The 11,883-nt window shown below is 44.2% G+C and overlaps 1 protein-coding gene across 5 annotated transcripts in view; it reads left to right on the forward strand.

The window, feature by feature from the left end:
• MYH11 (myosin heavy chain 11) overlaps positions 1-11,883 on the forward strand; it is a 125,137-nt gene that overhangs the window by 48,926 nt on the left and 64,328 nt on the right. For all 5 annotated transcript variants that reach the window (XM_007466941.1, XM_007466942.1, XM_007466944.1 and 2 more), the window contains one exon: positions 2,599-2,626. In XM_007466941.1, the coding sequence (XP_007467003.1) occupies positions 2,599-2,626 (28 nt within the window). The remainder of the gene's footprint in view (positions 1-2,598; positions 2,627-11,883) is intronic.

Consider the following 11,883-nt stretch of genomic DNA (forward strand, 5'->3'; position numbering starts at 1 on the left):
GGGGGCAGAGACACAAACAAAGAGAAAAAAAAAACAACCTGGGACAGGGCGCTCGGGCAGCACAGGGGCTGTGGCAGTGGAGACATCTGTCTTGGGGATGGGCAGGAGCCAGTGACAGCTCCAGGATTTCTGTCTGGGAGGGTATTAGAGGCAGCAGTCAGGTTATTTGATGGAGGCTGGGGACTTTTCTTAGGGATTCTTCTCTCTAACAAGGTTGACTATTTGTGATAGCTTAGGAGCGTTGACGGAGATTTACAGCCAAGCCTCCCCCTGGCTCCATCACTGTGTGGAAGGCTTCTTAGAAGAGGTGTCATCTTTGAGACTGAGGGAAATGGCCAGGAAAGAAGAAGAGAAAGGCCTGCTAGGCAGCAGGGATAGCCTGAACAAAGGCACAGAGTGCGTTTGGGGGTTGATCTGGGTGGGGTTGCTGGGGAATTAAGAGTGACAGACATAAAAGTGCCAAGGCTGGGGAGGCAGGCAGGGCCAGTCACGGGAGGCGTCGGATGCCCCTTCTGGGCCTCATCTGAGGACACTGGGGGCCGTGGACAGCTTTTAAAAACTGCTTTATTAAGATAAAACTTGCATACCAAAAATCCTCCCAAGATAAGTGTAAAATTCAGTGATTTTCAATAAATTGAGTTATGTAAGCATCACCACAATCCAGCTTACAAACCCCAAAATGATCCTTCATGCCTGTTTGCAGTCACCCCACCCCAGCCCCTGGCAACCACTAATCTACCTTCTCTCTTTTATGCATTTACCTATTCTGCACATTTCTTATAACTGGAATCACACAATATGTAGCCTTCTGTGTCTGGCTATTCCTAAGCGTCACGTTTCTGAGGGTCATCCCTGTTGTAGCCTGTATCGGTACTTCATTGTTTTTATGACTGAATAATGTTCCCTTGTATAGATTGACCACATTTTATTTATCCATCCACCGGCAGATGGACATTTGCGTTGTTTCTACTTTTTAGCTCTTATGATAACGCTGCTGTGAACATTTGTGTGCAAGTCTTGTAGAGACACATGTTTCTGTTCTCTTGGGTAGATTCCTAGGAGTGGAATAGCTGGGTCATATGATGAATTTATGTTTAACATTTTAAGAAACTTCCAAAGTGGAAGAGGGTTAAGAAGCAGAGTGATCAGGCAGTTCAGCGTGTCAGAAAGATTACTCTGAGAAGAGGTTTGGAAGGGGATGTCACAAGATCCCGGGAGATCTTTGATCATAAGAGGCTGAGGGTTGTGATGGTGGGAATGGAGCAGGGAATGGAGTTAAGAAATGCCTGCCGCTTCACTATTGCCCAGCAGAGGGTGTGATGCTCTGCTTTCTCAGTTATGGTTAACTGGCTGGTGATTAAGGTGTTTAACCTTCCCCGTGTCCCTCATAGGGGATCTTGACTCCACCCACTAAGGCCACTTTAAGAGCAGAAGGTGATCAGTAATGTCTGCTTAATCACGTTTAACCTCACAATGCCCTGTGCACCCACCAGGGTTCTCTGGTGGTAAGCGACAGAGACCTTATCTAGAAAAGGAATTTCTGGAGGAGTATTGGGGAGCTCACAGATGGGGTGGGAAGAGTGGGGAGCCAGCCTCAGAAAATGTTAGAAAACGGGGCTGTTTGGGCTCTGGGGGCAGGAAGTGAGGCCCCCTCAGGGCCTCTGTTGTGCTTCTCCATCCTTGATCCAGCTCGGAGTTTGAGCTCAGAGATTCTGATTGACATAGCCTAGGAAGCGTTGTTGCCTCTTGGCTGGGGTAGCTTGTGGGTCAGTCCCACCAAGACTGTACATGATGGCGGGGGGTGGGGGTGGGTAGGCAGGGAACATGGATCCTTTAAGGACTGTAGGATGCCCTTCTTGGAAGAAGAGGAAATGGATACTGGATTTTCAAACCAAAAGTGTCCACTACCCCATATTCCAGATTAAAAAACTGAACCACGGAGGGCTTCCCTGGTGGCGCAGTGGTTGAGAGTCCACCTGCCGATGCAGGGGACACGGGTTCGTGCCCCGGTCCGGGAGGATCCCACATGCCGCGGAGCGGCTGGGCCCGTGAGCCATGGCTGCTGAGCCTGTGCGTCCGGAGCCTGTGCTCCGCAATGGGAGAGGCCACAACAGTGAGAGGCCCACGTACTGCAAAAGAAAAAAAAAGAAACAAAAAAAAACTGAACCATGGAGAGGTTAAGAATATTTGCCCAAAGCCATAGAGGTGGGAAGTGGCCAAGTTGGAATGCCAGTCTGTCTGGATCCAAAGTCGGTGTTCTGTCTGTGACCTAATCTGGGCAGAGTGGGTCTCCTGGGACCCTCCAGAGCTAGTGGGGCAGGGATTCTCACTGCCTCCTGAACGAGTCAGTCTCCGGTATCTTTCTGGGGCTGCTTCCAGGACTTTAGGGGGTCGGGAAAATTATCTAAAAGAGCCCTGCTGCCCTCTTGGCTTTGGTCTTATCCCCTATGACCTGGGCAATGAGCCCAGCTGGCCCCTTGTCGCCCCCAGGGGGGCCAGAATGTAGGAGCTTAAATGGGAGGCCTGAGAGGCACCATATCCAGACCCTCAACTCAGAGCAAATTCTAACTCATGGCTCTTTTTTCTTTCTGTTCTCAGATCGAGAGGACCAGTCCATTCTCTGCACGTAAGTGGAGCTGCTTTTTCTTTTGTTTTTCTAGAGTCAAGATCCAACCTATTAAAGGAAAAGGTCCATGAGAACAGGGCTCTTTGATGTGTTTGCTGTTCCATGCACCCTGTCCCTGCCCTGTCCCTGGCACAGCGTAGGTGCTCACTAAACATTTGTTGAACAAATGTTCTGATGCTGAGGCTGGCACCCCTAAACTGTCAGTGATGCCTGGTGCCATCTTGTTCTGCACCACCCCCTTTTAAAAACCAGCATTTATTGAGCACTTACTGTGTGCCAGGTCCTGAACTAAATATTTTACAGACAGAATTGCTTCTAATTCCATAACAGCTCTGTGAAGGTAGATGCCATTTCCGTTGGTGAGGAAGTCTTGGCTTGTGTTAAACAATGTGTTAAACAATCACCCTCAAATTTCACAATTAGTAACCATATTGTGCCATATTTGGTGGCTGGTGTCATTATTTCTTTGAAGACCTGGATACATAGTCAGAAGATACTAACTCAATTTAGAATCATTCAGAGGGTTTTCAGTGTTCAGAAAAATCTCTCCTGTGGTGGGCAGAATACAGGTATCCCTTGGAGAATTTGTGGACTAGTTCAGACCACTGCAATGAAGTGAATATCACAGTAAAGCGAGTCAGGCAGAGTTTTTGGTTTCCTAGTACATATAAAAGTTATGTTTACACTATACTGTAGTCTATTAAGTGTACAATAGCATTATGTCAAAATAAACAACTGTACACACCTTAATTAAAACATACCCGTTGCTAAAAAATCTTAACTATCATCTGAGCCTTCAGGGAGTTGCAATCTTTTTGCAGTAGTGACATCAGAGATCACTGATCACAGATCACCATGACAAATAGAATAATAATGAAAAAGTTTGAAATATTACGAGAATTACCAAAACATGACACAGAGACATGAAGTGAACAAATGCTGTTGGAAAAATGCTTGACACAGTGTTGCCACAAATCTTTAATTTGTAAAAAAGACACAATATCTGCAAATTGCAATAAAGCAAAGTGCAATACAAGTGCCTGTGATGGTCCCGCCAAGGTCTCCACCTCCTAATCACCAGAACCTGTGAATGTGTCAGGTGACATGGCAAAGGGGAATGAAGGTTGCCATGGCATTATGGTTGCTAATCAGCTGACCTTAGAATAGGGAAGGGATCGTAGATTATCCAGGTGGACCTAATGTAATCACAAGGTCCTAACAAGTAGAAGAGGGAGGCAGGGGAGGAGTCAGAGGGAGATGCAGTGTGAGAAGGACTTCACCCAACATTGCTGGCTTTGAAGACAGAGGAAGCCCAGGATGAGAACATCTGGGTCCTCTAAAATCTGGGTCCCCTGACGCACACATTCCCAGCTGAGGTGGAACAAGGTGACACTCGGCCTTCTTGTTTCAGCTCAGACTGTAAACAAGGGTCCTCTTCGTGGCATATTTAGTGCCACGCTTTTGAATTTTTGTAGCTTTTTTTTTTTTTTTTTTTAGTGATTTTGCTGTTTAAAACGTCCACCAAGTGTAGTGCCGAAGTGCTGTCTGGTTTTCCTAAGGGCAGGAAGGCTGGGATGTGCCTTATGGAGGAAATACGTGTATTAGATGAGTCTCCTTCAGGCATGAGTTAGTGTTGTTGGCCATGAGTTCAATGTCAATGAATCAACAATATATTAAGTAAAGTGTCTTTAAACAGAAACACACATAAAACAAAGTTATACTATAGTGATTGGTTGATGAAAATTTTGGGACCAGAAGCTCAAAGGAACCTATCTGTGTGTTTCCCCTACGAGTGACGATGGTTCAGTGATCACTAATTCAGTGTTTGCAGTGGCTTCATAGAGCATAACTAGTGTGAACAACGAGAATGACTCTGTGTGTGTGTGTGTGTGTATACAAACCTCTACATACACAAACATACATTTTAAACTTCTAACTGAAAGCATCTCCTTCAATTAAAAGCAATGTCAACAAATCATGTTATTAACAGAATTATTCACAGTATTAACAGATAGGAACAGTAACCGCATTGTTTCTAGACTTTTGCTCCACAACTTTCTCTGCATGTTTAGAGTTGTGAATGATGGGTTCTGAGTTCAGGTGCTAAGGAATTCTAATTGCCACATAGTCTTGAAAATAGAGCCTGCTCTCTGCTTTTCAAAAGTGCTTTTCCAGGTTTTTTTCCCCCAAATATTCCTTACAGCAAACTCCCAAGGCCAAAGGACAGACTCAGTCAACAAATACTTATTTTGCACCAACTGGCACCAAGCAGGTGCTAGGCCTGGGGGTCCTGGTGTTGAACCAGATAAATAAGAGTTTCAGGTGGCGATTTAATTGTGAAGACAATGAAATGCATTGAGAGAAGATTTAGAAAATCTGTAATAAGTTTGGGGTTGATATGTATAGAGATAGAAAACTGGGAAACACGAAGACAAGGTAATTATTAATTCTAGGGGAAATCAAAGTTAGGCAAGAAGGAAGAGTAATCACAGTGACAAAGGGGCCCAGCTGTGTGCAGTGTTTCCATCATCTTTATAATACAAACCCTGATTGTTGATCTAGCCAGAAATACTATATGTGACCACATTGCTTCTATGGGGAAAGAGGAGAGGGTTAAACAGGAGCTAAATTATCATCTTCCACAATGGGAAATCAACATTTGATGCTTAACAATGAATAATCAAAAATTAGTGACATAATGCTACTTAGGTAAGTGGATATAAATGCTAAAACAACCTGCTGACTCGGTTTCCTAGTACTTTCCAGCTCCCAGAGGCTGCTTACATTGGCTTGTGGCTTCTTCCTCCATCTTCAGAGCCAGCAGTGTATCTCCTAATCTCTGTCTCTGACCCTCCTGCCTCCCTCTTATAAGGACACGTGATTATACTGGGTTACCAGGATAATTATCCCTTCTCCAGATCCTTAATTTAATTTAAAAAGTCTCTTGTCTCATGTAAGGTATTCACAGATTCCTGAGATTAGGGTGTGGGCATCTTTGTAAGGGGTGGGATATGAGATCAGAGAGAGGTGGGTGAGGTCTTCTAGAGGAGTCTGAACTTTAAAATGGACAGAAAAGCACTGGAACACTTCAGCCAGAGGTCAGCAAACTCTGACCAGTGGGCCAAATCTGGTCTCTGTCTGTTCTTTTATTGTTTTATTGGGACATAGCCACTCCCATTTGTTTCCACATTTGCTTTTGTGCTACAAAGGCAAAGCTGAGTAGTTAGGACCCAGAATGCAGGCCCCACCAAGCCTATAGTATTTATTATCTGCCCTTTACAGAATGGTTTGCTGACTCCTGGCTTAAACAATAGAAAAATATGTCTTGCATTTTAATGATAGTATGAATATTGAAGATAATGATATAAACAGAATATATAAGCATTAGGAGAGAAATGGTTGTAAAAGTAACAATAGGTAACATTTTTGTATACCTGGCATTGTTCTAAATGTTTTATATATTCACTCATTTAATCCTCATAACAATCATAGAAGTGCTTTTTATTATACCCATTTTATAGATGAGGAAACTGAGGCATGGGAGTAGTTAAATGACTTGCATGTGGTCACATAGGGCAGAGCAGAGACTTGAACTCAGGCAGTCTGGCCCTGGAGCCCATTGTGTTATTCTGCTGATTGATGCTGCAGGGGAAAGAGGAACTGCTTTTGCCTGGGGAGCTGGAGGCAGTACTCAAAATAGAGGCAGTGCTTAACTGGGCTTTGTAGGCTGTATAGGAGTTGGACAGCACAAATCCAGAGGACTTTGCTGGGTGCAGGGGTGGGAGTAACATGAGGACCAGGGACTGAACAGCTCTGAGATTCAGAGGCAATTTGGCTTTGCTACCAATGGCAGACCACGGCTGAAATGGCCTCAGAAATGGTGTTCAACCGTAGGAGCTAGGACCAGCTACCTGACTTGTAAAATTATGCAAAATGAGAATGCTGAGCCCCTTGTTCAAAGGGAACCCTTTTGCACTGTTGGTGGGAATGTGAATTGGTACAGCCACTATGGAGAACAGTATGGAGGTTCCTTAAAAAACTAAAAATAAAACTACCATATGACCCAGCAATCCCACTACTGGGCATATACCCTGAGAAAACCATAATTCAAAAGGACACGTGTACCCCAATGTTCATTGCAGCACTATTTACAATAGCCAGCACATGGAAACAACCTAAATGTCCAATGATACATGAATGTATAAAGAAGTTGTGGTACATATATACAATGGAATATTACTCAACCATAAAAAGGAATGAAATTGGGTCATTTGTAGAGATGTGGATGGACCTAGAGTCTGTCGTACAGAGTGAAGTAAGCCAGAAAGAGAAAAGCAAATATCGTATATTAATGCATATATGTGGAATCTAGAAAAATGGTACAGATGAACCTATTTGTAGGGCAAGAATGGAGACACAGATGTAGAGAACGGATATGTGGACACAGAGGGGGAAGGGGACGGTGGGACAAATTGGGAGATTAGGTTTGACATAGATACACTACCATGTGTAAAATAGATAACTAGTGGGAACCTGCCGTATAGCACAGGGAGCTCAGCTCGGTGCTCTGTGATGACCTAGATGGGGGAGTGGGGGAGAGGGAGGTCTAAGAGGGAGGGGATATAGGTATACTTATAGCTGATTCACTTCATTGTACAGCAGAAACGAACACAATATTGTAAAGCAGTTTTACTCCAATAAAAAAAATTAATTAAAAAATTATTTAGAAATTCAAGATCGCAACATCAGAGCGTTAAATCAAGCACAGGGCCCTCCTCAGTATAGTCCCCATGGGACTGCACAGGTCACACACCCATGAATCCAGCCTGGCTGGGGGCTGAGGGGTTAAGCTGCCATTGGGTAGCTCCTTCCAGCCACTGAGGCTGGATTGATTAAAAGGACTTGGAGGGGCTTCCCTGGTGGCGCAGTGGTTGAGAGTCCGCCTGCCGATGCAGGGGACACGGGTTCGTGTGCATGCCTTCAGCTCAATTGATATATATTGAAAATTCTTTTTGCCTGAAAATCCAAATGGCATGTTTGAAAACCAAAGGATAACATTATATATTTTGAAAACCCCATTTTGTTAAAAAAAAAAAAAAAAAAAAAAGGACTTGGCAGTGGGGTAATTACAAGGCCAGGAGGCCATATGTGGTCATGAGTCCAGGTTCTCCTCCAGGATGAGGGAGCTGGGCACCAACTCCCCTAAGAAACAGGACCAAGGTTTAGGGAGCTCAGACCAGGGAGACATCTTCATCCCCAGAGTCCAGGGGTCAGAAAAGCAAAGGTATTAATGTTTCTGAAGCAGCCCTGAGCACATCAATCTTCAGATGCCCATGAGCCTGGAGCTTGGATTGTTTTCTTTGGCGCAACCTCCTAGGATAATTTATTTTTATCAGTAAAACTTGGAAACTTTTGAGCCAAGCAGCCACGTGGGGAGAAGCAAATCCCCAGAGTCTGTGTCTCACTTCCCCGCCCTTGCGAGGTGGAAGACCAGGGCCACAGTCATGGTCTTGCCAATGTCTTTGTTGTGAAAGGGAGGAGGTGGGAGAAGCTGAAGGCAGAGATGGAGAATGAGGAAATCATGGTGGGAAAGAGGAGGGGGCAGTAGTGATCTGGGGTTGCTATGTGCACAGCTGTCCTGATTTTTGCCTTGGATCTGAATGGTCTCAGGATCAGCTACATAGGTAGTTTTCCTCAAATTTTCTCTCCTTCCTCTTGCTCTGATCAGAACCTGGCCCCTTTGGTTTGGAGTGATGTCTGTCAAGGGTTCTGACATTAGCCTAATTGAAATAATTCATACTAAGGTGTGAATGACTGAGTGGCTTGGTTCATTGGTTCCTGGTCACATTTTCAAAGAGCCTATTAAGGTAAGTGAAGGCTCCCAGAATATATGGAAGAACTCCTTGATGGAGTGGGGTAAGGGCTTCACTCTGTCTTTCCTGCATTCTATCTCCTTGTCACACTTTTAAAAATAAAAGTGTAGTGGGCACAGGGAGATCAGCTTGGTACTTTGTGACCACCTAGAGGGGTGGGATAGGGAGGGTGGGAGGGAGACACAAGAAGGAGGGGATATGGAGATAGATGTATACGTATAGCAGATTCAGTTTGTTATACAGCAGCAACTAACACAACAATGTAAAGCAATTATACTCCAATAAAGATGTTAAAAAAAAGATCAATTTCCAACTTTTCATGCCAATTCATTGACAAATTAGAATGAATACATGGCAGTCATTCACGAGTAAACTGATTTGAAAAGAAGATCTAAATGGATTACTATTAGTCTTTAAAGCTAAGAACTTTAACTCAGTAACTTAATTTCCAAGGATGAGCTACACGGATAATTTGTTCCTATAACAGCTTAGTGTCCACCATCTTTCATTTAAATACATCAAGACTATTTTCAAGGTTTGATGACAACCTCTGGTCATATAAACTATATGCCACCAGAGTTTGTCTATTTCAAACCACTTTCCTTTTTGCTCTCTTGCAGAGCTAGACATTCCGAATAATCAATGCTGACCAAACCTTCATACGGATAGCTGCAATATAGCATTTCATTCCAAACACCTGTTAGAGCATAATTAAAATATCCTTGAAAAACCAATCTTTTCTGAAACTATGCCACTCAAAAATCGGTGTTTATGAAGCAATGCTTGTATGATTTCAGTTGCTTCAAACTGTGCCCTCATGCTGGCAGTGAGGTTTTTTGCCTTTTGTTGCCAATAATAAATTATAGCCCTGAAGTTATAAAATATCTAACTTCCTCCACAACTAATGTGATATATTTGTAAGACTTGTGTTAAATAATGTTTGAAAATAATTTCATGTGTAAAAAAGAAAAAAAAAAGTGTAGTGGGCAGAACATGGGCTCTGGTATCAAGCAGACCTGCCTGCATTCAAATCTCACTCCTCTATTCCCTCTCTGTGTGATAGCAGGAGCAGTTATGACCTAGATCACTACCTCAACCTCTCTGAGCCTCAGTTTCCCCAAGTGGGTGATGGGGATAATCAGTGACTCCTTCATTAGGCTGTTGGATTAAATAAAAAGATTTCTGAGCCCAATAACAGAGTATCTGTAGGTCGTCAAGAAATATCAATTCCAGGGCTTCCCTGGTGGCGCAGTGCTTGAGAGTCCGCCTGCCGATGCAGGAGACGTGGGTTCGTGCCCCGTTTCGGGAGGACCCCACATGCCGCGGAGCGGCTGGGCCCGTGAGCCATGGCCACTGAGCCTGCGCGTCCGGAGCCTGTGCTCCGCAAATGGGAGAGGCCACGACAGTGAGAGGCCCGCATAACGCAAGAAAAAAAAAAAAAAAAAAAAAAAAAAAAGAAATATCAATTCCTATTCCCCATTCCCTTCCTCTGACCTTAGAAAGCAAGTTCCTAGGGGGTTAGGCCTGTGTCATGGAATGACTTGGTGAAATGTCATAGAAAGAGTCCTGACTGCATTGGAACCAGAGACCTGATTTCAATGCTGTGTGTGCTCTTGCCTCGCTGTGTGATCTAGGGCAAGTTGCTTACCCACTCTGGCCCAAAGTTCCTCTTCTGTAATAACATGAAAGTGATATGTCCTACCTTCAGGATTGGGGGAGTGGAGGTAAAGGAGATAATACATGTGAAACAATTAGCATAGGGCCTCCACTCCCCTTGAAAAGTCAATTCTCTCCTTAAAATTAAAGAAAAAAAATTTTTTTGGACTCAATTGTCCTTCTCAAGAAAATGAAGATAATGCCTCCATGGCTCCCATTTCACAAAGTGCCTCTGAGGCCATATGAAATAATGTGACCATTGGGAATAAAGGCCATTAAGAAAGGGGAGAGGACAGTGTTAATATCGTCCTGAGATGGTGGAGAGATGTTTCAACCTTCCTGGAGGTCAGACACTTGATTTCCAGATGGTGACCCATGGGGTTGCGTCTGACAATTCAGGGCACATGTTTCTTTCTCTCCCTCCCTCCCTCCCTCCTTCCCTCCTCTCTTTCTTCCTTCCTTCCTTCCTTCTCTCTCTCTTTCTTTCTTTCTTTCTCTCTCTCTCTTTCTTTCTTCCTCCCTCCCTCCCTCTCTCCCTTCCTTCCTTCTTTCCTCTTTCTCTCTTTCTTCCGTTTAGCCATGAGCAAAGTTATTAACAGGCCCTTGGCAGAGCAAGTTAATTTCTTTATTTCCTAATTAGGAAAAAGGGCAAGCACTGCACTAGCGCTGGTGGCAGTGGTTCATTGTGGAGAACCTTGAACCGACCTCGGGATAGACAAATTCAGACTTAAAAAAAATTAGTACGTTTCAGAATATTCAGTGAGCTCAGCAAATGAGAGTCTAGGCAAAGGAAGGAAAAACAAAGAACAAAAGAAAATCAGAGGAGAGGACAAGAAGGGAGGAAAGATTTGGTTGAAGTCATCTTTCCCTTTCACTGAGAATAGCGGGAGTCAGAGGCAGTGTCTGGAATCCTTGGATGAAACAATTCCACCACCATGATCTCCAGTGGCCAAGAGAGGTAGCTGGTTCGAGAAGGCCATTTTGGTAAAATAATCCACTGCTCATATTCTAGGAGTACTCTTTTGATAAGACAAACAACGCCCTGTTGATCTAAACTTATCAGTCATTTACACTTTAGCATGAATTACTTCAACCAGGTTTATTCTTTGATACTTGACTGAGATCATTAGCTAGCCACCTGACCGTTAGAATGGGGTTCTCCAGAGGATGAAGGGGCTTATGTCTGTCCAGTGGCTCCTTCTCCCTCTCCCCACTCCCCCTCCCTCTTCGTCTTCTCCTTTTTTGTAAGGGGAGCTTCAAAAAATTGTAACTTATATCCTGGTACTCTGAGAGGTACTTATGTCCTTCCTGGAAGGCAGTCTCTTGCCCGATCATTCCATCTCTAACAAGGCTAATAATGTCTTATTTTTCTTTATAAAATTTATTTATTTTTGGCTGCATTGGGTCTTTGTTGCTATGTGCAGGCTTCCTCTGGATGCAGAAGTGGGGGCTACTCTTTGTTGCGGTGCACAGGCTTCTCATTGCAGTGGCTCCTCTTTGTGGCACAGCACGGGCTCTAGGTGCGTGGCCTTCAGTAGTTGTGGCAGGTGGGCTCAGTAGTTGTGGCTCATCGGCTCTAGAGCACAGGCTCAGTAGTTGTGGTGCACGGGCTTAGTTGCTCTGCGGCATGTGGGATCTTCCCAGACCAGGGCTCGAACCTGTGTCCCCTGCATTGGCAGGCAGATTCTTAACCACTGCACCACCAGGGAAGTCCCTAATAATGTCTTT

Source organism: Lipotes vexillifer, unplaced genomic scaffold (assembly GCF_000442215.2).
Source record: "Lipotes vexillifer unplaced genomic scaffold, Lipotes_vexillifer_v1.1 scaffold232, whole genome shotgun sequence".
NCBI lineage: Eukaryota > Metazoa > Chordata > Mammalia > Artiodactyla > Lipotidae > Lipotes > Lipotes vexillifer.